Here is a 25,535-nt window from a genome sequence, read left to right as displayed (position 1 = left end):
CACGCGTGGGAGCGGGACGAGTGCTGCCGGCTCCCCCTCTGCCCACAGAAAACCCGGCAGGGGCAGAGCTGGCACCCCCGGGCCCCCAGCCCGGCTGAAGGGAGGAAAGGCCAGGTGGAAGGCGGCGGTGGAGGTTAGAGGAAGGGGTTTGTCCTACCCCTGTTAGCATCTCCGTCCCTCCACAGTTCCCCATAGACCCTCACCTCCTGACGGGCCAGACCTGACGCCCACTCCCACCAGGAACAGGAGCAAGAGCCAGGCTTCTTTTATTTTAAAAAAAAAAAAAAAAAAAAAAAAAAAGTAAATTTTATTCAAGGAAAACAAAGCACGCGCCCATTGCCACCCCCCCCGCTGGACGGACCTGGCTCCGCAGTTAAAAATTCAGGACATTTCCCCTTTCCCGAAGGCCACAGTGCCCCCAGCCCGGCACAGAGCACCCGCTTCTCAGGGACGGTCCCTCTGCAAGAACCTCCTCTGGTGTGAGTTCACCAGCAGCCATGAGAAAAGGCAGGGTTGTTGCACCAGGGCCAGCCCTTCGCCTCTGCTGCTGCTGCAGCCCAGACACCCGGCAGAGGGTCGCAGCCCATCAGCTGGCTCCCTCCCTGCTTCAGCCCTGCTGCCCCTACGTGCCTGTAGCTGGCTGTCGCCCCGAGAAGGGGGTGTAGGGGACGAGAGAGGATCAGCCCCACACCGGAGGGATAGGGGCAGGACGGCACGGGCAGGGCGTGGGGTGCTGGACAGGCTCGCAGGGGTTCAGGGCTGGTTCCCCAGCCCCTTCAGCATCAGCGGTGCTTCCACAACGGGCACACATCAGCTGCAAAGGGGGCTAAGAGCTGAAATCCCTCCTTCCCAAAAATTCACTGTGTGCTTGCCTCCCCGGGGGAATGCCCTGTGGTAGCTGCCGAGGAGAATAGGATGCCGTCGGGCTGGGAACCAGCGCCATCGGCCTTTTCAACTATGGCTGACTGATGAAACGCATGTTGCTTGGTAAAAGAGCCGCTGGAAAGAGGGGAGAGCTGATCCGGCAGAGGTAGCGGCTGGGCAGAGACCAGGTATAACCGGCTGGGGAGGTGCCAATGAGATCATCGGCTTAAAAAAAAAAAAAAAAAAAAAAAAAAAAGGGGGGGAAAAAACCAAAACTGAGAGAAGCAGCATTGCTCATGAGGCTGTTTGGCGTGACACGCTCCCCAGCCCACCCACAGCGGAGGAGGCACGTTCGGCGCAGGGGACCCTGTGCTGCGGAGGGGAGGGCTCCCCGCGGGGCTCAGCTGTAGCGTGTCCCCCTCACCCTACCTCCCCACGGGCGGCAGCACCCCGACCAGCCCAGGGGATGGCCCCGCTGCCTTCCCATCCGTGCTTTGGCTCTGGGGAAGGGCTACCCCACTCCAGCCCCGCTGGGGTGACCCACCGGCACCGCCACCCGGCCCCCGCCGAACGAAAGGGAAAGGCAAGAAAACAAAACCCACGGCACAAACGGAAAGGGGACCGCCGGGCACCGGCCCGAGGCCGCCGAGGGGGGAACGAGCTGCTCCACGTCCCGGCGGCGTTGCCCCCGCCGCGAGGCGCAAGCCCCCGCACGCTACAGCTCCGACTGCGAGCGGGAGATGCGCGGGCCCTTGCGGATCTCCTTCCGCTTCTCCTCCTTCTTCCTCCGCTTCTCCTCCTCCCGCAGCGCCTTCTGGAAGGTGTCAGCACTGGGGAAAAACTGCGGGGTGACAGCGGGGGGTCAGCATGGGGGAGCCCCCGCAGCCTCCCAGAGGCACAACCCTCCCCCAAACCCACCGAAGCCAACGTGCAAGCCCCGCGGTGCCAGGGGGCTTGAGGTCAGACGCGGCACGAGGCGAATGGGGTCCCGACATTCCCATGGGGCTGATGGCCACAGGAGGGGGGAGACGGCACCGGGTGCCCGAAGCCGACCACAGCCCAGACAGGGAATTCTATGTGCGTGTTTCAGCCACGCTTCCTCCATGCTGGGGGTTTTTGGCTGTTCCCTACCACGCCACCCATTCCCTTCCCCAGCCGGCTGCCTGGAGCTGTGATGGGGATGGGGAAGCCCACGGGGTGAGCCGGCGGCATTGCGTTCTTACCTCAGAGTGGTCCGTTTTAAAGGGATTGCGGTAATCGGGTGATTTCTCGCTGATTCCTAGCTCCTGAGCCATCTGCAGAGCAAAGCGGAGACCGCGTCGGGAAGCGGTGCCTCCCACCCACACCCCCTCCCGTGACCAGGGTCCCCTCGTCCCCACCAGCCCCCTCCATGCTCTTCCCCCATCCCTCAGCCCAAGGACAACTCTCAGACATGGGGGTACACTCCCTCTGCCCTCCTTTTACCCCCAAAACCTCACCCCCCAGCCCCAGCAGCAGAGAGGGGATGCGGCGGGGGGGACACCAGGAGTCGTACCAGCCCCAGGACCTGAGAGTGGGGTCCCTGCTCGAACACGCCTGTCAGATTGCAGAAGCCAATGCCCCAGCGGATGAGGCTGTTCCAGTTGGAGTTGCGGTCAAAGTAGTGGTGCACGATCTTGGGGAAGCGCAGGACGACGTCCCCGAAGAAGGCAGTGTTTTCCACCACGTGGGAGTACGCTGTGGGGACAGCCACCAGCCCCATCGGCACACATGCCCCATCCCGCTGGCACCTACATCCCCACCGGGAGGTGGGGAGGCTGAGGGCAAATGGGTAGGCTCCCCAGTACGAACTGGTCAGAGAGGCAGCAACAGGGTCCCCAACAGACAGGGACCAGCCCAGGTCTGGTCTGGGTACACGGGGGTTTCGTACCTACCCCAGTGCCGGTCCCAGAAGGAATGTCGGCGATGCACCAGAGCACTAGAAAAGGGAGCAGGGTAAGGACCAGAGAGGACTTACCATCCTTTATCTTCTCATCCTGAGGGAAAGGCCCGTCGGGAGGCACGTCAGCAGCGATGAGCACAGCCCGGGAGTCCTCCAGCACCTGCCAGAGCCTGCAGTTACTGCCCCGTCCTGCCGGCCCTTCCCTGTGCTGGGCTGCTGCCCTGGCTGCCCCACTTTGAAGCCCCACGGCGTCCTCCCTTCAGGTCCTAAAGCCCACCTGCCCACCCAGGTCTTCTCTTTGACCCCACGGAGGCCCCCCCAGCCCTCCCCGCTTCTCCTGCCCACCCTCCCCAGCCCCACGGCACACCGAGCCCAGAGGGCGGCCCATGCTGTGGCTCACTTTGAAGAGTCCCTTGAGCATGATGTCAATGATTTTGTACTGCTGGTTGATGTCATTGAGCTCGATCAGGTTCTTCAGCGCGTTCATCTGGTCCTTGCGCTTCACCTCAAACAGCTTCTTATCTGCACCGCCGTCAAGGGCGCCGCCGGCACGCTCCCACCATGCTCCCGCTCTCCCCCTCTGCTAGGCACCCAGCACCATCCCAGCCACCCCCAGTTCTCCACTGGGTGCCTGAGGGCCAGGGGGGCAGCATCTAAGCCAGGATGAAACACAGGTTTCCAGCAAGCCCCTTTGCCCAGATGCCCCAGTGGTGCACTTAACAACGCTGGGCGCTCATGGGGAGCTTTCTACTTGCCAGCCCCTGCTCCAGCTGACGGGCTGGAGGATGAGCGTGAACTCCCACCTTCCCCATATGTGTCTCCACGAGCACACGTACTAAATATCTTTTCATTATTTGCCTGTTTGCCAGGGGATGCTGCCGTGTGCTAGGAAGGGCGTGTGCTAGCCCACCTCCTCGTGGGCGATCAACGCCCGCAGCACAGAGGAGACTGAGTGCTGCAAGCCCCAGAGCCCTCTCCCATCATCCCAGCCGGTGACGCCAAAGCACTGAGACCTGCAGGCGTGCTCTGCCACCCGGCTGACCTCACCGCTCCCGAGAGCGGACCAGGAGACGTGCTCGGCGCCCAGCACACTGGAGCAGAGAGGAAAAGCACCGTGCTTGGGAGAATGCCAGGCACCGCCAGAAAACTCGCCTCCGCTCCTGCACCGAGCTGGCTAAAGCCAAGAGCAAAGAGGCAGTTGCCCAGCAGTTCTGGGTCCTCTCTCTTCCACCCCCCTGTGCCCCTTTCCGTGGTCTCTGACCCTTTCCCTGCGCGCGAGCTCCCTCCAGCCTCAGCAGCCGTGAGCACGTACGCGGGACACGAGGGGCAGGCTGCAGAGAAGGATACAGATTTCCAAGCCAGAGTCCACCCTCTGTTTTTCCAGGTCTGCAAAGCTGCCCCGGGACAGCAGCAGCGCCAGCAGAAAGGGGCAGATGAAGAGAAAATCCATGTCAGCCACCACAGCCTAGAACAAAATGGACCAACAAAACCAATGACCAGCGCAGAGACTTACCAAAGGGAGAAGTCACACGAGCCTCTCGGGACCGATGGCACATTGCCCTCGGCACCAGGGTCCTTGCCCACCTCTCCCTTGTCCCTGCACGGGGTTTAAGGGATACGGTGGCCAGAGCAGGGCCACAGAGCAATGCTGCAGCCGACCCGCTCTCCCCTGCAAGGGAAGCCCTGGTCTCCCCCTCCCCTCTACCTGCCTCCACTGCCAGCTGGGCACTGGCTGGGCCCCCAGGGATCTGACTGAGCACTGACCCAGCAGAAAAATTAAGTCCTACCCCTTCTCCCAAAAATAACAGCTAGCTTTTTGCTGGGTTTGTGAGTTAGAGCAGCCCAGCAACCAAAGCAGCAGGGCCGAAGGGAGGAGGATCGCTGAGGGGCTGAAGTCCACCTCTCCTTCAAGCACCAGGCTTGACCAGCTCAGCCATCTCACTTCACCTCTTGGGGTGCTGGTACCTGGACCCTTCCCCTCGCCACAAGCCGTGCACCAGCTGTGGGCCCCACGCCAAAAAGCAGCAGCTGGGTGACCTGGTGGTAACTCCCCCCTCACCCCAAAGTGTATCCCTGCCCAGGTGGTGCCTGAGGCTCTGCAGGGATGCAGTCAGGCAGAGCTGCTCCTGGCCACAAGGGTCCCTCAGACAGAGCCAAGGTGCAGAAGACAGGCTAGAGGAGAAGGTCCTTGAGAACGAGGACCCTGGTCCCTGGGACAGCCTAGACCTCGAAAAGGAGAGCCTCCAGGCAGCGGGACTCGAGGTGGCCTGTCCGCAGGGACGAGGTTTCTGTGGAGCCGAGCAGCGGCCACCGGCAATTACGGAAGCAGCAGCAGCTCCTTCAGAGGCATCCCCTGAGCCGCCTCCTGCTCCCGAGGGAAAGGCAGATGTGTAAGGCCACCAGAGCTGCCCTCACCCTGCCGCCCCGCTTCCCTCCTGAGCCCAAGCTTGCCTGCCCAGCTGAGCCTCTCTCTGCGATGCCCTAACACTGGAACAGAAACAAATCCCTTCTTCACACCAAATCTACGTTTTTTTCTTGTTGTTTTTCTTTTTTAAACAAATACAATTTGTTCAACCTCAGGCCCATGAGTGGGGCAAAGCAGGCAGCACCGGCAGCTCTCCCAGCCCTGCAAGGAGCAGCAGCAGCTCCTGCTCCTGCCATGCACCTCCTGCCGAGGCTGAGCCAAGCACCCTCACACCCCCGGCATGGGCAGGGAAACGGCATCAGGCAAACATGAGAAACTCTCTCTGCATTATTTTGCTGTTGTGCTTTGCAAAAGGCAGCACCCCTGGAAGGGAATGGATCAGAGTAACTACAACCAGCATTACAGAGGAAAACACAGCTGGCCCCGGCGTGGGCTCAGCATCACGCCCCGCGTTTCAGACACGATGCAGAGCCAGGACGGCAGCACAAGCCTCCCATGCCAGGCCCAGGGTCCGTCCCCTCTGCCCGCTGTGGCGTGAGGCTTAAGGCATATTCCAGCCACCCGGAAGGCTGCAAAGCACGCCAACAAGCCGAGGCCATAAGGAGAAATTCTCCAGCCTGGGCAAGCAGATGCTCTGCTGGACCCACCAGCCTGGTCGGCTTCCAAGAGACTGCTTCACCCTGCCAAAAACCACGACCCAAGGGCCCAAGGCCTGGCTCAGCGAGGGGATGCAGGTCCACCCTCTGCAGAGCCCCCCACAGCTGCTCGCTCCCTCCCAGGTTCTCAGGGAGGAGGAAGAGCAGCAACTCAAAAGCACAAACTGTGACTGCCCTGGGACCCCTGCCCCTCGGATCAGACACGCGGCTGTAAGGACCAGGCTGGCTATTTGCCATGCTCGTGGAGAATCGGAGACAGACCTTGGAGGCAGCCGGTGGCCTCCAGACCAGGCTGAAAGGCAAACAGCAGAACTGCTGCCCGCAACAGCTCTGCCACGCTGCCCGCAGCAGTCCCAGCATGGCTGGTCAGGGCAGGGACTCCCACATCCCCTCCTTCTGACATGGGAGCCGGGTGGTCGGCGGACGCCCCGCGGACGCTCCAAGGAGGAAGACATTGAGCTGCAAAAAAAACGCTCAGGCAGCAGCAAAGCGAAGCATGGCTCTCGGCCGAAGCGGTTGCTGGCCAGATGGTTGCTGCAGCAGAAAGCCCACCAGCCTGCCTAGCTGCCCCTGAATCTCAGAACGGAGACGGGCTTTTCCAGACACACGACAGCAGATGCTGCAGTATAGATGGTCAGTGTTTTCAATGAAAATGTTTTTAATGACTTTACAAATCCTCCTGCAGCAGCCCTACAGATTGTGCCATCGGACAAGGTCGGAAGAAGAGGACTGGGGAACCACGCCATACCAGAAGCCCATCACCTTTTCGTCTGCCCCCTTCCCTGCTGACACTCATTCTCACATCGAAGCTACTGAGTGCCGTCGTCCATCACGGCTGAAAGACCCCAGTGAAAATGAAGCAGGAGCCAGCTGTTGCCCTCACCTGTAGGGAAAGTGAGGCTGCTGGTGCCACGTGGGACCAGCTTGAGCTTATTTCCCTTCACTGCCCTGCCCATTTCACCCTGTTTTAATAGCAGAGGACATTCCTTCCTCTCCAGGCCAGACTGTGCAAGCGCAGGGATGCCCAAGCTTCTTGCAGATGTTCCTCCATGCTTTCCCCACGAACCCTCCCTCGTGTCTTCACACCCGCTGAGGGACGAGATGAGACAAACACCGCAGAGCTGCTCCTCTCTTCCCTCCCTGCTCCTCCCTGAACTGATCCCTGCCAAAGCCAGCTCTGCCTGGCGCTCCCAGAGCAGTCCGGGGAGCCAGGGCCTGGCCTGATGCTACAGATGGGAAGGAGTTTCCACCAATATTCCCTCACAGCCCTGGCCAGCTGGTTGTTTCAGCAGAAAGCCCACCAGTCTGTCTCGCTGTCTCCCATCCTCTTAATTTAGACGTGTTTTTCCAAAGACACGACAACAGATGCTGTGTTATAGATGGTTAGTACTTTCCATTAAAATGTTTTTAACGACTTTATAAATTCTCCTGCAGGAGCCCCATCTGAAGCGAGCATCCCCAAGATTTATTCGCTTAATGAGCTTGCAAGGCAGAGCCATGCTGCCACGCGTCGGTTCCCAGGAGGGACTTTCGCAGGACCCCCCCTTCCTCTCCGCAGGGCACTGAAACACAGTGGGAAAAGTATCATCAGCCAGCTTGCCCTGGGAGCACACGGTGGCAAAACAAGGAATGAAAACTCCCCGCCCCACAAATCCATCCCCGAGCCGCTCCTCCGACAACTACATGAGGATTAATCTCTCGTCACAGCTGAACTAAAAGCTTCAGAAGTGAAACACAGGCTGCTCAGACTTCTTCTGCTAGGACATTTCTATACAGGGCTTACAAGATCAGCTGCTTCAGTGAAACAACAACGGCCGTTTACATCTGCTTGCTTCCAAAGTCCCTCAATCACCAAAACCAGAGCTCGCGTGCTGTAGGGACAGCCGCCAGCCAGGGTTAGGCAGCCCTGACTGAAGCCAGAGAGCTGCTGTGATTTCCACCAGGAACGGATCCGTCCCAGCCCACCTCTGTGCCTCCCATCCTGCTGGAGAGGGTCAGCAGCACCCCGAGGGGCTCAGGCGGCCACAGGCACAGGGAGATGGGGATTCTCCTTCAAGCACCGCTGAAAGTAACGGCAATCACACAGGGACGGAGGCGTGGAAATCGGATTAGCCGAGAGTGCCCCGGCCACGCTGTGGGAAACCCACCCAGAGCTGTGTCAAGTGGACGCAGCAGGCAGCACACGAGAGGATGCAAACCCACGGGGCGGGGCGGGACGGCACGGCACGGCTGCCTCCCCGGTGCTGCCGACGGTCTGCTCCTCACACAGCTCCAACACGGGGCGAGGAAGAAGGCGAGCAGGCGGTGACGGCAGAGCCCTTCGGGCAAGGGGAAAGCCGTTTAACCAAAGGTCCAGCGGGGCACCCCCGGGGCCGCACTGCCCGCCCCGGCTGCACGGGCTTCCCTCCCGCCCGGGTCTCCCTCCGGCAGCGGCCACCCCCGACCCGCCGTCCTGCCCGCCCGTGCCCCCGGAGCGGCTCCCGGGCTGCCTCCGCCCTTCCCTCTCGCCCGCCACGGCCGGGCAGCCCCCACCAGCCCCGCTGAGACACCCCCCCCCCCAGGAGGCGAAGGCTCCCAGCTCCCCCCGGCCCTCTCCCGCAGGCTGCCCCGCCGGGCGGCGCGGCCGGCGCCCCTCACCTGCGGGCCGGATACCGGTACCGGGGCCGTGATGGGCGCTCACGCCCGCCTCGGTGCCATGCCGCTGCCGCCGCCGCCGCTTCCCCGCCCCGCCCCGTCACTTCCTGAGCTCACGCCCCGCCCCGCCCCGCCACCGGCGGGTCTGCCCGGTCTCCCGCGGCCCGCTGCAGGGGAGCCGGCGACCGGGGCTGGAGGGAGCTGGGCCCCGCGCTCCCCGGGGCTGCTCCCGTTTGCGGGAGGGTTTCCCCCGGCTCTGCAAGGGAAGGAACCTCGTTAATTAAGGCCGTAAGGAGAAAGGGGCACTTAGAGGGTTTGAAGGCAACAGGCAACCGGGGGCCTGGGGCTGCAGCCTAAGGGATCAGCTGTGAACTGGAAGAAGTTTCCTCTTCCCAGTGGGACAAGCAGCGCATCTGCTTTCCCAGGGGTCCTGGCTGAGCCCCCCCAACACCCCTGCCAGCCCAGAGGAGAGGGGCCACCCCGCAGCACCACCTGCTAAGGCAGGTGAGCAGAGCGCCTCTTCCATAGCACCTGCCGCCCATGTACGACATCGTGGTCACCAGGCAGTTGTGTATTTTGATAACTGAAGAGCATCAGCCATGCTTCATCCCACACAGAAAAGCAAACGAGGAGCCATTTCAGTAACCGGGCTTTATCAATGATTTTCAACAAACCTTTTTCTGAAAGTGAGCTACAAATTACTTCCTTTGTCCATCTTCTCTCTACTACTCACTGGGAATAAAAGGCAGGATGGGGTCTCCTGTTCCGTTCTTGCCTTCTTCCTCTGCTGCGTGCACCATATCTTCTCATTTTAGTCTCTAATGTGTGAGAGGGACACTGCCACACTTCCCAGACATCTGTCATTGATGGCATGAGCGGAAACCGAAGGGAAGGCATGGCTGAAACTCCAGCGTGCTACAGGAATTCCCCCATTTGACACACTGCTGACAGGAGGTTTTCGTTATTAAACCAACCCTCCCCCAAGCCATGGAAACCCCACCAACACAACAGAAACACCAGTGTGTGTGAACCTGAAGAAAGTTCTTTTTCAACAAAACTGATGTCAAAGCTTGGTTTTGACCAGAGGATCTTGTCTTCCATGTTCATGACTATCCTATTCAGGTAGCCACCACTGCTGCTCTTTGACTGTATCCAAAACCCTTCCTAACAACCAAGATTTGAAGGCTTCTTTGTATGTGGAAGCCAGAAATAAGGAGCCACTTTAGCAATGTAACAAGACGTCCTGTCCTCCTTCCCTCACCCCCGTACAGACAAGCAAAGGCAGCGGAGAGGAACTTCACTGGGCTGGATGGTCTCCACCTGGACAACTTGCGCTCTGAGCGTCCCACCACAGAGTGGTAGTATCACATTGGGGGTAAGCAGGAGGACAAACTCCTTCTCAGAGAGAGCAAACACCTCACCCAGTACATACCCTGCATGTGGCTGATGACAGTGTCCCACAATGGAGGAAGTCCCCACCCCGACAGGAAATCACTGCCGGGGCCACTTCCATCACTGCTACCTGTCTGAGGCAATGCAGCATGATGAAAACAGGAAGGCAAAAGCAGACAGTTTGAGAAATAAACAAATACTGCGTCAGGCTCCCTCTTTCTCCACAAGTAATCTGGGAGCGGCCCCTGCCTCCCATCCGTGGAGAGGAGGATTCAGTTCTCAGCAGGGGACTCTAAGGCCAAGCAGAACAAATATTCGGTAACTCCACTCAGCAGTTCCCAAATGCTCGCTGTACTTTGAAAGTGCCCGAGTCATCTTTGGGTTTCCACGACTTCATGGGCATACTGGCGCTAGTTAGCACACAGACAGAGGTTAAGTGATTGTTCATCCTCCAGGGAAATCAATACAGGGATCGTTACTGCTTTGAAGTCACAGGCTCCCCGGCCTGCTCCCCTTTCATCAGACCACCTCTGCCATAGAGATGAATGCAATCCCAGCACAGAGACCCATCTTTCATCCCAAATGCCTCCTCATTTCCCAAAAGTCTTCTCAAATTTGGGGATGATGAAGTCTTTCATCCCAAAGTTAGCCAAGTGTAGCAGCCACTCAGAGTTTTTCCGATTCTGTTTGCCTTCAGTTGGAACAAGGGAAGGAGCAGCAGATTAAGTATCCCCTCCACCTCTGTTACACCTACCGCTCTCACATCACCTATCAAAGGCATCTGCCCAGCAAAGGATACACAATGTCCTGATGTTTTGCACATGTGGTCCTCTGTCCCAGGAGGCGCTCCAGCAAGGTCTGAATGGTCCTTGACTGCACTGGCTCCACCTGGCCATGACTGCTCTGCATCTGAGCAGTCAGAAGAAAGAATGATTTCCAGACCAACAGGAAACTGTTTGGCTTGTTCCTTCATCCCTCCCTCCCTCATCTCCACACAGAGCAATGAGACCTTCTAACTTTGATCAGGGGGGAATCAAGGGGCCGCCCAATATGATGACACAGTTTAGGCAGCTGCTGGCATCACTCCCTTTCCGATTTCACTGTACACCCCGCGAGGCAGTAGGCCAAGCTAGCAGCTGCAGGATTCCTCTTCATCTTACTATAACCTCCTCAAAGGAAGTTTATGGCTCCCCTTCAAAGGCTACAACAAATCCCTAGGGATTCCCTTCTCATTTTCCTAGGCAGTCACCACTCTCTTACCTGACAAAGGAAGAGGTGAAGAGCACGAGACGTGGCCTCAGGCAGCTCTGCGAAGTTGGCTTCTGCTGCCTCCTGGAGAATTTGGCTAATTTCTTTTTGAGAAATAATATTGCTGCTCTGATATCTCAGAAACTTGAACAAAAGAAAAAAGAGAGGCATTAAATAGTGAAAGACCCACAGACTCCAACAGTGACTCATCTCCTGGAAAAACCTCTTCTATGCAATGGGATGCTGCAGCACCTTAACCACAGGCCTGATTTTTATACCACTTCTAATAGAACCAGCGCAAATATCTGTGTTGACAGTGCTCTGATTTATAACCAGACTTATTTTGGTTTATGTCAGGAAGGAACTAAAATAAAGCAGGTAACCTTTTAAAAGTGAAATATGAATAGCAAATATTCAGGGACCCATCTTGTATTTGGAGGGGGAAGGTTCACATTAATAACCCCTTCCTCTCATCCACTGCCATGAGGGCTTTATCTTCAGTATTTCTGCTGGGAAGGACCACATTCCCTCTCTTGCTTGCAGGCCCCACGTACAGTAGGGTAGTAGATTGCAGTAACTCCCTGCCCTGAAAAGTCAGGTCTGTAAGGTGAAAGATGGGGAGACAAGCTGTGATGCCAAGCAGAGCTCTGCCCTCCGGAGAGCCACAGCATGCTCCCTGACTGGTAACAGCAGTTGCATGTTCTCTGTAGGTTTCCCCTCTCGTCCCCAGGGGTCCTAGATGATATAAATAAATGCTACAAACACCAGAAGAACAGGACGTGCTCACAAGAACAGAGGTCAGTTTCTGCAGGGTGTGGAAGGGAAGTTCACTTGAAAGTATCATTATTATAGGGCACGAATCTAGTGCCAGACAAAGCCACAGCAGTATCTGAGATAGTGTGTGCGTAGGGGGTAAGTTCCAATAACCCACCCACATGCGCTGTACCAACATGCTGGAAAAAGTGGAGAACAGCCTGCCCTTCCCCTGCTCACCAAAGCCATCAGCCTCAGAACTTCTGGCTGCAGAAAGGACTTCTGGCCCCCATTGAGTAGGGTGAAGAGCAGGAATCGGTGCCAGGGCTGTGAAGCAACATGTAGAGCTGGGAGGGAAGAAGCAGCCAATCAAAGACAGCTTTAAAATCAGCCAAGTGGCAGGCTGGACCCGGATAAGGACAGTCTTCAATACTGACCCCAAGTTTTCTCTTCTAGACCCCACGCTGTGAAACACTAAGGGGATATTTTGCTCTGTTCTTACTTGCTTTTTAATCTGTCACTCTTTGGGCAAGAGTTTAGTCATGAGGACAAAAGCCTCATAGCTTTTTAAAGCAGAAAATACATTTTGTCCATCTTTGTGCTGGTACAGGAAGAGAAACCTTCTCCTGGGGTGCATGTCATAAAATAGTAAGCGGATATCTTTAGCCCAGGGTTTTAAAAATAATACCCTCTGGTTTCAATATGAGGACAAGTTTCCTGACCATGGGTTTTATTTAGCTGCAGAATACCCTTTGGGGAATGAAGAAAGCCCTATAGCATAAGCTGCACAAACCGAGCATGGATCTGCATCAGAGAGCGTACTATGGGGACCAGCCAGGCTGATGGCAGCAATGCAATGAATCAGTAGAGAAAATGTTCTTAATAAGGAACATACATGATAAACAGAGATAAGGCTCAAGGTCACCGTCTGTGACAGCATGAAGTCTCTCACTGAAGGCTAAAGTTAAGTGTTATTACCTTGTATTTATTGCAGGCTAGGAGCATGGGATGGGCAACTACAACAGGTCAGCTGATATAACTTGTTATACCATGGCAACTCACCAGAGTTTTAGAAAGGTCCCTTTTCCACTGGCAGTCACGTAACCTCCCTATTGCCACTACAAGAATCTTTTCTATGGGAAAACAACACTAAAAAATCATGTAAAATGTTTGGGGGGTATCTTTTAGCTGGTGGAAACGAGAAAGTACCAGCACTGTGCACTGAGCCTGCTCTGCACATCTGGAAAAATCTCTGGACCAAGAGAAGGTTTTAGAAAGCCTCAAATGAGGCAACTCCTAGAGGCAGAGTCCAGGCCACACTCTCTGCAGTGTTCTCGCATCTTTCAGTCAAACATAGCTATGACCCTCATTCTGCTTGCAATAAGGAGACTCCTGTTACCGCTGTTGTGAACTTCTGCACCACAGCAAGAATTTAGGCAGCCAAAGTGACAGGTTCAGCTGTTGCTGAAGCAGCATTTTATTAGCTTAATCCCAAATCAGCAGAACCTCCCCATAACATACCACCTTTTTTTTTTTAACCCAGCCTTTTAATAGCCTCCCTTCAGCTACTGGCTGTCATTCATCTGCAGTATTACATCTTCATTCAACCACTTCCTCTCTCCCACCAGTGTCCCTTTTGTCTGGTGTTCATTCACTCCATCCCCTTCTCTCGTAGTGTTTAAATGACTGAATTGAACAGGTCAGGGCACAGAGAACTTTCTGTCTGTTTTAAGATCAGAGCCAGCACCTGGACTTTGCAGCAGGAGGCCGACAATAAGCAGAAGGGTCTATTCTTCCCCCCGACTGTACAACGCTGTCACATTATGTTATATTGCTAACATGGTATACATTAGTTCTGACATGGACTCCGGAAACCAAGGTCTGCATTCACCCCTGGAAATCTAGAATTTCCACCTTCCATTCCCTAAGGCTGCCTAGTACTCTGTTTCTCCCTTCCCCTCCCTCAGGGCCAAACTGTGACCAATGCTGTCCATGTGCAAGACACATCATATTCAGATCCTCCCTCCCCTATATTTATGGTCTAAAGGTTAGCTACAATTGGCCTGGAAGTGCAAGACTATTCCTATACTCCTTTCCATTCCTAAACCTTTCACTCTTACCATATTGGGGGGTGGGGAATGACTTTTTTCCTTCTGGAAAGCATCTTGGTGTCCAGAGCCAAAGTGAGGGCTCATGCCTGCAGGGGAGCCAGGCACTGTGATTTCATCTCACAAAGCACATGATTAACTTTAGGCATACAAACAATTTTTCTTATTGGGCATAAACTCATTAAGCATCTGCTCCAGGGCGCTACTGGATGGAGATCAAAGAGCTCAAAATCACTGCAGGAGGGAAACTCAGGAGAAGAAAGAGCAGGAAGACTTTACCAACATCCTGGTTCTTCACATACAGGTATTCCACTAAGGTTTCCAGGCAGGCAACCACAGCTTGAGAGAGCAGCAAGTCTTTCTGGAATACCAAGAGGGGGAAAAAAAGAAGAAAAAAAACCCAAAACCAGTCAACAGCTATTGCAAGAGGAAAATTCATAAAGTGGCAGGATCTGAAGAGCATAGAGCACAGGAAAATAACACCCTTCATCTCCTTCACGGGATGCAACATGCTGCAAATTATCTGTCACATCAAGCAGCCAGACAAAGGCATGACTACTTATTCTGAGACTAAAAAAAAATTAAGTAACAGCCTCCAAAGAATAAAGATGGGACCCCAACATCGCTTGAGAGAGTTAAATGTAAACCGAGGTACTACCCCTGGAGCCCAACATCACTTGAGCCAGTTAAATGTACACTGATGGACTACCCTCCAAAGCACCTTGCCAGGGGCGTGGGGGAGGGACTGGGATTTGTTACACTTTTCCCACCTCTGTCCCTATGGGTGTGGTGTCCCTGCAGAGCAGGAGATGGAAAAACAGAGATTGTCATTAGTACACAGAATTTCAGCTATCCATTTCAGCAGCAGGGAGTACCGCATAGCTTGATTTACCTTCTTTCTCACTGCGCCATGCTGCAGCAAGAGCATTTTCCCTCCTCCTCATCACATGTCTGTAAGGGTTGGAAAATGCAGGCAGAAGAAAAAAAAAGGCAGTCCCTTAGGTTCTGCAACGGGGTGGTTTCTCCTCAGGTTACTGTACCTGCTTCAAGCCCAACACTACTGTTGTTCCAAAAGTCGTATTTTATATACCTGCAACTGGACATGCACCAAAAGGTTCTGCAGACTGACAACAAGCGAGGAGACCTGCTGCATGGCAAGGGGCTGCAAGGCAGCATCCTGCAGCGATGACGGCTGTGGTTGCGCAGCACCTTGGGCTGTATTTTGGCCAACAATCACCAGCAGAGACGAGGAGAAGTTCTGTCGCAGGACAGCTCTCAGGAACTGCATGATGCTCACTAGACAGGGAGCCGCTTATTAATGTGTGTATTAATTTCCCTCTCCCCTGTGTGTTGGTGCCTGTGCAATAGCATGGAAGAGGGTGAGGAGAGAAAATTTGGGCTTAAGGGCCCACCGGAGTTGCCCAGCAGCTGCTGCTGACAGCTGCAGACAGGAATGGCAACATGAGTCCCCTTGTTCGTCTCCTCCCTGTGAGACACTATCCCACTTCACGCTCAGTTCCAGATGTCGCCACCAACCTCCAAGGAAGATTTATCCAAACACAGCATAACTCCAGACAGTTCCCTTTTGCCCTTTCTCACTACCAGTTACGTACTCCCAAAGCCAAATGGACCAAAGCTTCCAGATTCCCACCAGCACCTCTACCATCCCATTCCACAGTCACCAGTTCTCCCTTGTTGCCTGTAACATGGTACTAGCAGCTGCTTCCAGTCAAATCCCTGTAACAGATGCAAAATACCTAACAGCAGGATTGGCTTCTTCTTCCTGAAGATGATTGCATTCAGGACTTCTGTTAGGTCTAGAGAGAGTGTCTGGTGAACCTAGAGGAGAATGAAATAGAAGAGAAAAAACGGTGCTGGTTTGGACCAGGCAGAAAGCTCCCCTACATACTTTCAGTCCTTAGACACTACCCATGATGACCATTGAAAAACAAGGGAACAGCAACAGGGTTTCAGGTGACCCAGAAGCGAAAGTCACATCACGGGGCCCTCAAGTTTCACTCACCACCAGCTGCGGGGCCTGCACAGCTTCCAAACCACAGTGCAACTCGTTTTCCTGTCTCGCTCTCACTACTCCCTGCAGGCCCACTGGCACATGGCTGTCAGACTGCCAAGCACACGGAGTAGCAGGAACAGCCATCACCAAACACGGCTGTACCTTAGCCACACGGCCAGTCAGCAAGAAAAAAGCAGGCAGCCAAAAGCCAGCAGTGAAAAGAATCTGTCCCTGCCTGCTGGAGCTGGGAAGCCTGCAGAGAGCCGAGGGCTAGGAACTACGGCATGGGTGAAGGAGGCAGAGGAGGTGAGGGACTTGGGAACTAGGGGAAACAGGAAAGGTGGGCTTGAGAGGGCAGTCTGCAATACACTGTTTCCCTCACGGAGCAGCCATCCAGCAGCGATGGCATGAAGCCTCACAGAGCCCCAGAATGGCTCAAGCTCTTCAGTAAGGCAGAGAGTTGGCATGGGAGGGCAGGCATAAGGACCACAGGGCTGATTCCTTCAAACCATCTTTTGAAGAGAGAAACATTCAACAGGAGAGCTAGGAGTACCTCCTGCAACAGGGTGGCAGTGGTTACTTGTCTAAGAACTGACAAGCCAAAGCCTTTAATAGCCTACCATCCATGACCCGTGTTTATCCACAGGCTTCTGCTAAAGCCAGTAGCAGTAACACAGTTAAGACGCAAGCTTGCTATGGCCAGACAAGTCCTCACTATTAACATCAGCCTGAGATGAACGTGGCCATTTCTCAAAGCCCTTGTTGCCCTCTAAAAAACTGCAGGCTTGGGGAGACAGCCTGGCATCAGCTCACATTCACAGCCACAAAGGCCAAAGGCTCTCTTTACAAGAGCCTCCAGGATGCTTTGTGCAGCTTCAGCTATACTGAGCAGCAGAAAGCAGCAAGAGAAGTGAGTCTTCCTCTTATCCCCTGTCCTTCCCCCTCAGCAGATTAGAAACACTGAAGCTTAGAAATGCTGCAGATTAGAAACACTGAAGCAGCCTTGAACCACTTCCATTTGCCACCTCTATCTGTAGTTTCTTTCCCCATCTCTGGTGCAAGAAGGATTCTGGATTGCACATCATAGCACATCAAGCCAGTAAGGTATTGATGAAGCCAAACAACAAGTTTATAAGCCACTAAATGATTGCACTTCAAGGATCAATATGAGCTGACAGAGTCACTCCCAGAAGATGAAGCTCAACACTAGCCACTAGAATTGAATCCCTTTTGGGACTGGCACAACAATGACCACCCAGACACTGCTGTGACTCGGAAATTGAGAAGGTAAATTGTGCTCAGCAGTTAATAGAGCAGGGACAGGCAGATCTTGCTATGCATTCACACAGCTGATGGTCCATACAAGTCCCATGCTGTAAGACCTAAGCAGAGGCAGCACACACATGAAGTAACGAGTGCAGACTTCGTCTGGGTTGGCCTTTTGGAAAACGTCTTCCCTCAGCATTAGAAAACCAACCCTTGCCTCTCTGTACACATACACACATGTCCTTAATGTGATTTTATCATCTGCAAATAGGTGCACCAACTCCCTAAGAACATACTCGGCTGGGCATAGCTGCAAGAGCAGAGCTCACAACTCATGACATGCTGTTTAACTCTGTATCTAGAGAGGGAGAGAGGCCTGGGTAAATACTTCAAAAAGAAATGTTATCCCCTTGTGTTGGCATTAGAAAGTGCTTCCCTCGAAGTTGTAATTCCAATATCAGCTGACAACTCCAGCTCAGCTCTCTTGTTGGACTGCAAAGCATCAAATACAATGACAGCTGCCCACATTCATAAGAGCTTGCTAATATTGAACACTTACTTGCCAATAACAGGTTTGGATTGTGACTGTTCCACTATTGATCATTTTAGTATTAAAAAAGCAGTCTACAGCATGGGAGCTGTGTGTCCCACCCCCAGCCTTCCCTTGAGAAAGGCCTTAAAATGTATTTTGCTCTGCCCTGAAGAGGAAAGTGATTTGGATCAGGAGGGCTGGGTACGCACTTTTCCCCCCAGGATTTCTGCCCCTCTTTAACTCTCCAATGATTCGGGTCTCAGCCTTCAGCAATGTGCTAGCTTCCAGTCCTGCTGGAGAAGTGCAGCAGGGAATAATTTGTGGACAATAACAAAAGAGCAACCAAGGCAAGCAGATTCCAGGCCAAAGCAAACCACTTTCCTCTGCTAATGAAGATTTTTTTTTTTTTTTTTTTTTTTTAAGGTTTAGCCATTCCCTGGATCTGAACACTAGAGTGATTCTAACCTCAGTATTGTAGCGATGCTGATAAAGTAAGAGGGATGCAACCAACAGCCATCCAGAGCACAGCAAGGCATCCTCAGATGACAGGTAAGCAGGTTCACAGGGAGGGGACCGCAACCAGGTGCACTCCAAAACCTTCTGCAGGAGCTCTAGCAAGGACACGTTGGAGAGCAGCACAGCCACTGCTGTGTGGGAGAAACATAATCAGAGAGGCTGATGGGATGGCACAGCTTAAACCAGCTTGACAAGCAGAAGAGAAGTACAGAGCACACCCCTGCTGCAGTGAGGCAGCCCCAGCTGCCACGGCTCATCAGAGTAAGGCTGTCCAGCTACGCTGGTATTCGTCTCCCACAGCACAAGCGACCGCTCGGCCAACTAATAAAATGACCAGCCTTCAGCTAACACAGCTGGAAGGTTGGTTAGAGCTGTTCTCTATTATTGTTTAATTTTTTGAACCATGGCAATACCAGGACATTTCAAACAAGGCACCAAAGCCCCACTGCTGTGTTTTACGAACAAGAAAAATACAGCGGTTCTGTCTCTCAGCAGCCAATTCCTGAATCATCAGAAGGCAGCAAAAACAAACGAAACCAAAACCCTCAACCTAAAAAACCTCATCCCAAATACAAAGTGGTCTTTGTTAACTGTAATGCTGCATCTGGAAGGGGAAAAATCCACCTTACCTGCTGAGACAGTTAGAATACAGTCTCTGATGGCCAAACTACAACCTTGCTGAGATTAACTTAGCAATCAATACAATCTTGCCTCACCTCTCTGTTGACTACAAGGTGTTGTCTGATGAAGGCTCCAGTACAGAAAATTCAAGGATGGCTGCAGGAGGTCAGTGTCCCTCGGCCTGCATTTCCCGCAGAGATTACTAACTGGAAACAAAAGAACATGCATAACACAGACACCAACATAACAGAGCACCTCAGCACAAGAAAGAAGTCAGTCAGTGGGGAGAGAATTCAGACAAGAGTGACACAATCTGAAGTGAAAACAAACAGAGCATGGTACAGACAAAGCAATGTGCATCTGCCCTAGTGTTTGCTTTAGACCGGACAGTGCAGTGGAGGATGATAATGGGGAGGGGGGAATAGAAATGGGTATATTAAAGCACATATATCACACTGGGCAGTAATGAATCCAAGAGCAACAGACTGTAAGTTACCTGTTTCCACAGAGTGAGTTTGATCCTAATACTAGGTCAACCATAAACAGCCATGTGTCTGTCTCACATGGTGGCCAGACTGGGGAATGGCATGGAGAGCTGTGCTTCTCCACTCTCACCAACTCTGCTCACACTAGGAATAAACGCGCCATGTTTGTTGTAAGCACCAAACACTTAGGAACAATGTTTAGCAAGAGTTTGGGAAGGAAATCCAGGACTGCAGGGCTCAGCAAAACTGTCATAGGAGATCTTTTGAAGAGCTTAAAGTCTAAGTAAGCAATTCTCAAAAAACACACATCAACACGCCTCCCCACACCCCCTCCATCTACAAGCTGGTTTCATGTAGGCCTCATCAGAGGAGAGTGCCCTGCACACCCACCCCTGAAGAACATAGCCTGGGGAGCCAAGCAGGGAATGAAGGGGGTGGCTGGGGCAGGGAGAGAGTTGTGTTGAAAAATACAGAGCAGAAAGCAAGAGCAGAAGGAGCTTGTGACTCCTGGGAGCAGCTGAGCTGTGCTCTGAAATCACAGCAGCTAAAAAGGGCTGGTATAAAGAGGACATGCTTCTTCCACACCCCCAGTTCCCTTGGCTAAAGAATGCCTGAGAAACACTGCTTCTTTACAAGGGCAACACAGGCAGCACTGAGACATGGAACATTTCAAACTGAAGGGGATAGTCCTTCAAAGTCTGCTGGAGAGATCAATTTGTCAGAGCAGGGAAGAGATGAGAGGATGGATCAGCTGCACTTCCCTCTAGTATCTATTCTTTTTTCACAGCCTGCATGAACCTCCAATAGCCAAGTAAGAAGGGAGAAGTCACCAGGTAAGGATCACCAGACAAGACAGCAGGTCACAGTATGGTGAGTAAACAGACACAGCCTGCTCTTCTATGTGTCTGGGGTGGAGTGGGCAAGTCCTGCAGCTGGTTGGGACCCATATACTCTGGACTCACACTCCAGGGAGAGCCCAAGTTCACTAGGCTGCTGGTCCCTGATGGCTGGTTCACAGGACACCACTGTGGCCTGAACCCCAGAGGAATGTGTTAGCAAGTGTGGACGGGGAAGAATGTTTCAGCAAGCACATCCGCAATACTGTCATGTCCCAAGTCAACAACAGTCACAGACCCTGAAATCACGTCACGGCCACTAGAATACTTTGGCCACCTTGTGAGGTTTCGGACAACAAACGTACTGTAAAAGCAAGAGGCAGAGAACCTGGGTGTTCTTGACTGAACCGATAACCAGGGCTCTTTACAATGCTCTGGCTATGAAAGTATCTGAAAGCAACCATAACTGTAATGCAAGGTACACCTTCTCTCAAAGGACAATGAGCCAGCCCCTAATCATCTTATGGAACAATTAACAAACACAGATCAAACTCCCCTGGGAGAAGATGGACGCAGACTCACCCTGGTGAAGCAGCTTGAAGTCTGTGCTGTCCAGCTCCCTCACACCCTTGCTCCGCAGCTGCACCAGGAAAAGGAGGCTCAGCAAAACAGGCAGATTCCTGTTAGCTAAGAAGAGCACAGACAGCTTAGCTTGTCAGTGAACTCTAAACTGTTGTACCTTAAAGTGTGCCAAGAATTGTTAATGTTCCAGCTCAGGAATGAGGGTGGGTTAGGGGAAGAAGTATTCCCCCTTTACACACACACACACACATGCTCCCAACTTAATTCTCATCTCTACAGTCCCCTCTGGATCAGGCTCCCTTTCTGCCACTGTGGGTTGGCCTGAGTTACACGCTATATCCTGCCAACACCATTCCAGGAACAACTAGAAAAGAGGGGGGGAAAAGGAGGCTAGGGTCTTTTACACCCTTAGTGAACCACGTAAGGGCCATGGTCACTGCACATTCAAATTGACATCTCTAATAAGCTGGAAGTCACCAGCCCTTTGCAGACTGCCCTCTCCCCATCTACTTGACTATCACTTGCAGCCTGTGCTTTGACAGCAGCCCAGCACCTCAAAGTGCTCTGCTGCACAGCATTTGTTCTCCTCCATCTTGTGAGGCTGGAAAATGCTGTCCATCCCGCCCCACAGGGCGGAGCAGAGACAGTAGAAGTGAGAGCCCCACAGAGCAGGTCCGGACATGAGGAGAATGGAGCTGCTTAGACCACCAACTCCCCAGGGCAACCCCCTCCCTACTATATTCACTCTTTTGCAGTGCTGTAAGCAGGTAAAGATTTTGTATTGTATATAGCCATACCTACAGCAAGCAACTATCGCCTCCAGAAAACGCCTTCACAAAGGCTCGGGAGTTTTCAGTTTTGAGGAGGAAACATTTACGGGTGTCTTTAATGTTAACATATTCTTCATGGAGTCCACTGTTGGGTCGCCTTCTTGTCTAAGAGTAGGCTACTGTTTGAACAGGGATGCAGATCCCCTGGACTTATCTGCCCCAGACCTCACAGAGAGCTGCCTGTGTGCTGGGAGACAAGGAGGTTGTGTCTCCAGAGTACATCTGGTGTCTGACTTTCTGGATGGGGCTGCCGGGAACTCGGTTAATGAGTTCAAGATGCAGTATGAAGAGGAGCTGGGGATATTAATGGCAGCAGAAGGGCTCGAATCTTGCAAAAGCCCCTCTAGCCCAGTGTCCTGTCTCCATCACCAGCTGTCTGGAGGAATAGGTCTGACTCCTGCAATAGGAAACAGACAATCTGCCTCCCCACAGCCCCTGGCACCCCTAGATCAGCGACAGAGGGACACCACAAGTCCAAATGTGCACAATTCCAAACAAGATCAGATCTAGCAGATGCCAACATTGCCTTCTTCATCCATAATCTTGTAGCCTCGTGCTCCACCATGCTCCTGCTTTCAACCTCCCCTCTTCTCCAGCCTACTGACTTTGCTGGAGGTAAGGCAAAAACACTTTCCCTCTTCTTGCTCCCATCCCAACTGCTGCACAGCAAAACACCCCAAACACAGCAGGGCTGTTACAAGTGTCAGTGGCCCCTTCAGGAACAAGTAAAAGCTGTGCTGGGTCCCTGTCCTAGGGGAGCCAAGGACATGCTAGCACTACACCCTAGTTCAAGCTCACAGGCTGCTTTGCACAGCACCTTTCACAATGGGACAACAGTCCTAACTCCACAGCCAGGGCTAGTAAGGAAAACAGAGGGATTTCCCCCAGTCACAACCTTGCTAAATCTTTGAGAGATTTAATAGAATTATGAGATCTGGTGATACCACAGTTCCTGTTTGGGGAATCAACATCATGAATGATTCAAACGATCTCTGCTCCAAGCCTCTGTGCCCTGGGAACCGAGTGTACTCAGGCACACCAAGCTGTTTTGCACAGAGAAGAGGCAAAAAGGAGGATGCCTTTCAGTCACCAGTTGAGCCTCTGTTCAAGCTGGAAGATCTACCAGCACAGCTCTCCACTTGAACACTTACAGCAGTATAAGAGAACCTTGCCTTGGTTTAACAATCACAGTCTGAAGCCAGAACAACCTAAATTAGACAAAGACTCTCTCACTTCAAAACAAGAATCTCTGGAGAAGGAAACTAAATCAGCACAGTTCTGTCTGTAAATTTCCTCATACAGATAAGTATTGAAGCTACATCAGCAGTTCAAAAACACTTTATCCCAGACTGCATCCCTTCAGCCATCTACCCTGCAAGTTGATCTTACAGCAAGACCAAGTCACAGAGGGGTGTCACCTTGTAAGGAGGCAGAGCTGCTCTCTACCAGCAGCTGCTGCAGAATCTGTAGGAACTGACTCCGGAGGAGGTCACAGACAAGGACATCCTCATTTCTTTCCAGGAAGGTCCTTAGAGTCATCAACACCTTCCAAGCCACCTCCACAGAGCTTGAGCAGACCAGGTCCTGCGACGGAAGAAGCACACACATTACCTTTCTGCCCTGATTAGGCAGAAGTCACTGCTATTTAATACCTATGCTAATCTGGTGCCTTGGGAAACAGCCTAATAAAGCACTGTTCAGATTAAGTATGTCCTGATTAAATAGTGAACTGAATAAAGCAGACAGAGTCTCGTCTGATAGGCACTTCTGAGTAATACCCCGTTTAAAGAATGCATTTGGCTATGTAACTCCAGTCCAGCACGCAAGTGTAGGGGTAACATACATTTAAGGTCAAGGTTTTACACAAGTTAGATCCTAGAGATCTAACAGCACAGAGCCTCTGGCACTTCTGCTTTCCTTGTTGTTTTGAGAAATCAGATTGCATATTAAAGAAGCTTACCTAAAATCAAGCTTATGAGTCAGTCCATAGTTACTCATTTTCAAAAGGCTGGCAGCCTTGTATCCGCAGTAGCAACATAACAGCTAAACTGCATGAAATGTACATAAACTAGACAAACAATCACTCAGTCACAGAAAATGGAAGAGTCTGTCTTGAATATAGAGCTCTGTCTGCAGACTCTGAGCTGAATCCCACAGCCAGTAGCCTTAATTTGGGCATACTTTTGTTGTTAAGGTGTCCAACATTAAATTCACCTGCACAGCATGTACAGATGCAGTTCCATAAAGATCAGGCAGAAAATGCCTGGTAGTGCTGACATAATATGATCGTCTCAACATGTATTATGTCAGCACTACCTTTCCTCTCCTCCCCCAGTAGTCCTGGCTACTGCATTGGAAATGGTACAGCTGAAAGAGGTAAACAGAAAACTGGTCTCAGCAACCAAGCCTACAGCCTGCCAGGACAGCCTACTGCCTTTTCCAGCTGCCTTCCCCTATCACATAGGAGTCATGCATCCAGACTGGATGATGGAGAGGAAATGGCTGTGGGACCCCATACCCAAGTAAAGCAGTTAAGGTAAGAACAGACTGCCTGTGCCAGCAAAAACCTCTCTAGTTCTGAGCCTGATTCCTGCCCATATCTGAGACCTTCAGGAATAAGGGGCAGGGAGCTGTCTGCACCATCGGCTCCGCTGACATAGATCTGGTCTATATGACATTCAGGAATGTAATCTAACGTCAGTCAGCCTATCTCCATTCTCTGAGAGAGCAGCTCAGATCTGGAGCATGGAGAAGACAAGTGGGACAGTGTGTGATCACAACCACATTCACCCCTAGATGAGCACACACAGCACAAAATGGCATTAACCAAGGACCACAGCCTTCCTGGTGCTGGTAAATGCATCACTGTGTTAACATCTTCCTTCCTACTCAGGAGCTCAAGGTCTCAGATGAAGCCACTAACCATCTGTTCTATCTAATCCAGACAATTATTAAAAGCAGATAAGCAAATAAATCATCCTTGGAAGGACATTCATTTTTATTTCACTGTACCATGCAGAGGCCTTTCCATTTTACTAGTGCATTCTCAGGCTGAGGTTATTCACCTCATAAGTTTTGTTTACATCTGACAGTATATTTATCCCAGGATATTGCACTGTTTTATTGGCCCATCTAAATTCAGATTGATTATGCTCTTCCCCAACTGAAAGGTGAATTGTCAAAGCCTGTGATTTATTACAACTCACTTTAAAGACCGGGACAGAGCTAAATTAATTTATTTCTGCAAGAGCACATGGCAAGACAGAAAAGGGAAAGCAGGAATGCTGTACCATTCAGGGAAGGAGCCACTATTTCTCTTTTGCTTATTGACAGACCTGTGATGTTTACATCTACTTTAGTTTATGGAGTGATAGGTTCCAGAACTACTGCCAAAGGTAACAGCATAGGCAAGTCTCATGGGACACTGCTCTTCCTTAATTTGTACTGATATGTACTGATACGTCAACTCATTTATCACTCTTACTAATGCTCTGCAATGGTATCAAATGCCTGGATGTTGCTACCTACTCCACAGTATCACCCTAACTTGTGAAAGAACTGCCCTACACAAGAGTCCTCCTGTCAGTCATTTCAGTAACCTGGGATATTAAAATTTACTTCATAGCCTCTTAGATCAGACAAATACATGCCAGTCTGTAATGCCTGACAGGTGCCCACTCAGAATCAAACCTTGCTTCTTCACTGTCTGCTGGCATGGGTTTCTATTTTCAATGATACATAGTTTTAATTCCTCTAACAAGCTAGAGAAGAAACATCAGAGCTCTTAGCTTTTCGCCTTACAGGCAAAGCTCATGTTCTTGTATGGAAATGTTAGCAAGTATTTACTATGTG

At 52.3% G+C, this 25,535-nt stretch overlaps 2 protein-coding genes across 2 annotated transcripts in view; both read right to left on the bottom strand.

Annotated features, from left to right (window-relative positions):
- Nucleotides 1-1,129: 1,129 nt before the first annotated feature.
- On the bottom strand, nt 1,130-8,109 carry CCDC134 (coiled-coil domain containing 134). Its single transcript, XM_050910274.1, has 7 exons — nt 8,014-8,109; nt 4,133-4,250; nt 3,186-3,307; nt 2,861-2,945; nt 2,399-2,580; nt 2,088-2,159; nt 1,130-1,705 (listed from the first exon to the last, which is right to left on the bottom strand). Exons 2-7 carry the CDS (start codon nt 4,233-4,235, stop codon nt 1,580-1,582), a joined length of 690 nt encoding a protein of 229 aa, XP_050766231.1. The 5' UTR covers nt 4,236-4,250; nt 8,014-8,109; the 3' UTR covers nt 1,130-1,579.
- Nucleotides 8,110-9,147: 1,038 nt separating this feature from the next.
- The window catches only part of MEI1 (meiotic double-stranded break formation protein 1), a 39,026-nt gene continuing 22,638 nt past the window's right edge, over nt 9,148-25,535 (bottom strand). Inside the window, exons 21-31 of the mRNA XM_050914980.1 lie at nt 23,102-23,267; nt 20,854-20,958; nt 19,046-19,156; nt 18,279-18,460; nt 15,759-15,840; nt 15,092-15,297; nt 14,281-14,362; nt 12,134-12,240; nt 11,153-11,284; nt 10,692-10,801; nt 9,148-9,357 (exon numbers count right to left, since the gene is read on the bottom strand). Of these exons, the coding sequence (XP_050770937.1) occupies nt 9,312-9,357; nt 10,692-10,801; nt 11,153-11,284; nt 12,134-12,240; nt 14,281-14,362; nt 15,092-15,297; nt 15,759-15,840; nt 18,279-18,460; nt 19,046-19,156; nt 20,854-20,958; nt 23,102-23,267 (1,329 nt within the window). The 3' untranslated portion in view covers nt 9,148-9,311. The remainder of the gene's footprint in view (nt 9,358-10,691; nt 10,802-11,152; nt 11,285-12,133; nt 12,241-14,280; nt 14,363-15,091; nt 15,298-15,758; nt 15,841-18,278; nt 18,461-19,045; nt 19,157-20,853; nt 20,959-23,101; nt 23,268-25,535) is intronic.

This window comes from Gymnogyps californianus, chromosome 1 (assembly GCF_018139145.2).
Source record: "Gymnogyps californianus isolate 813 chromosome 1, ASM1813914v2, whole genome shotgun sequence".
Lineage (NCBI taxonomy): Eukaryota > Metazoa > Chordata > Aves > Accipitriformes > Cathartidae > Gymnogyps > Gymnogyps californianus.
This window is presented reverse-complemented; position numbering and strand designations above follow the sequence as displayed.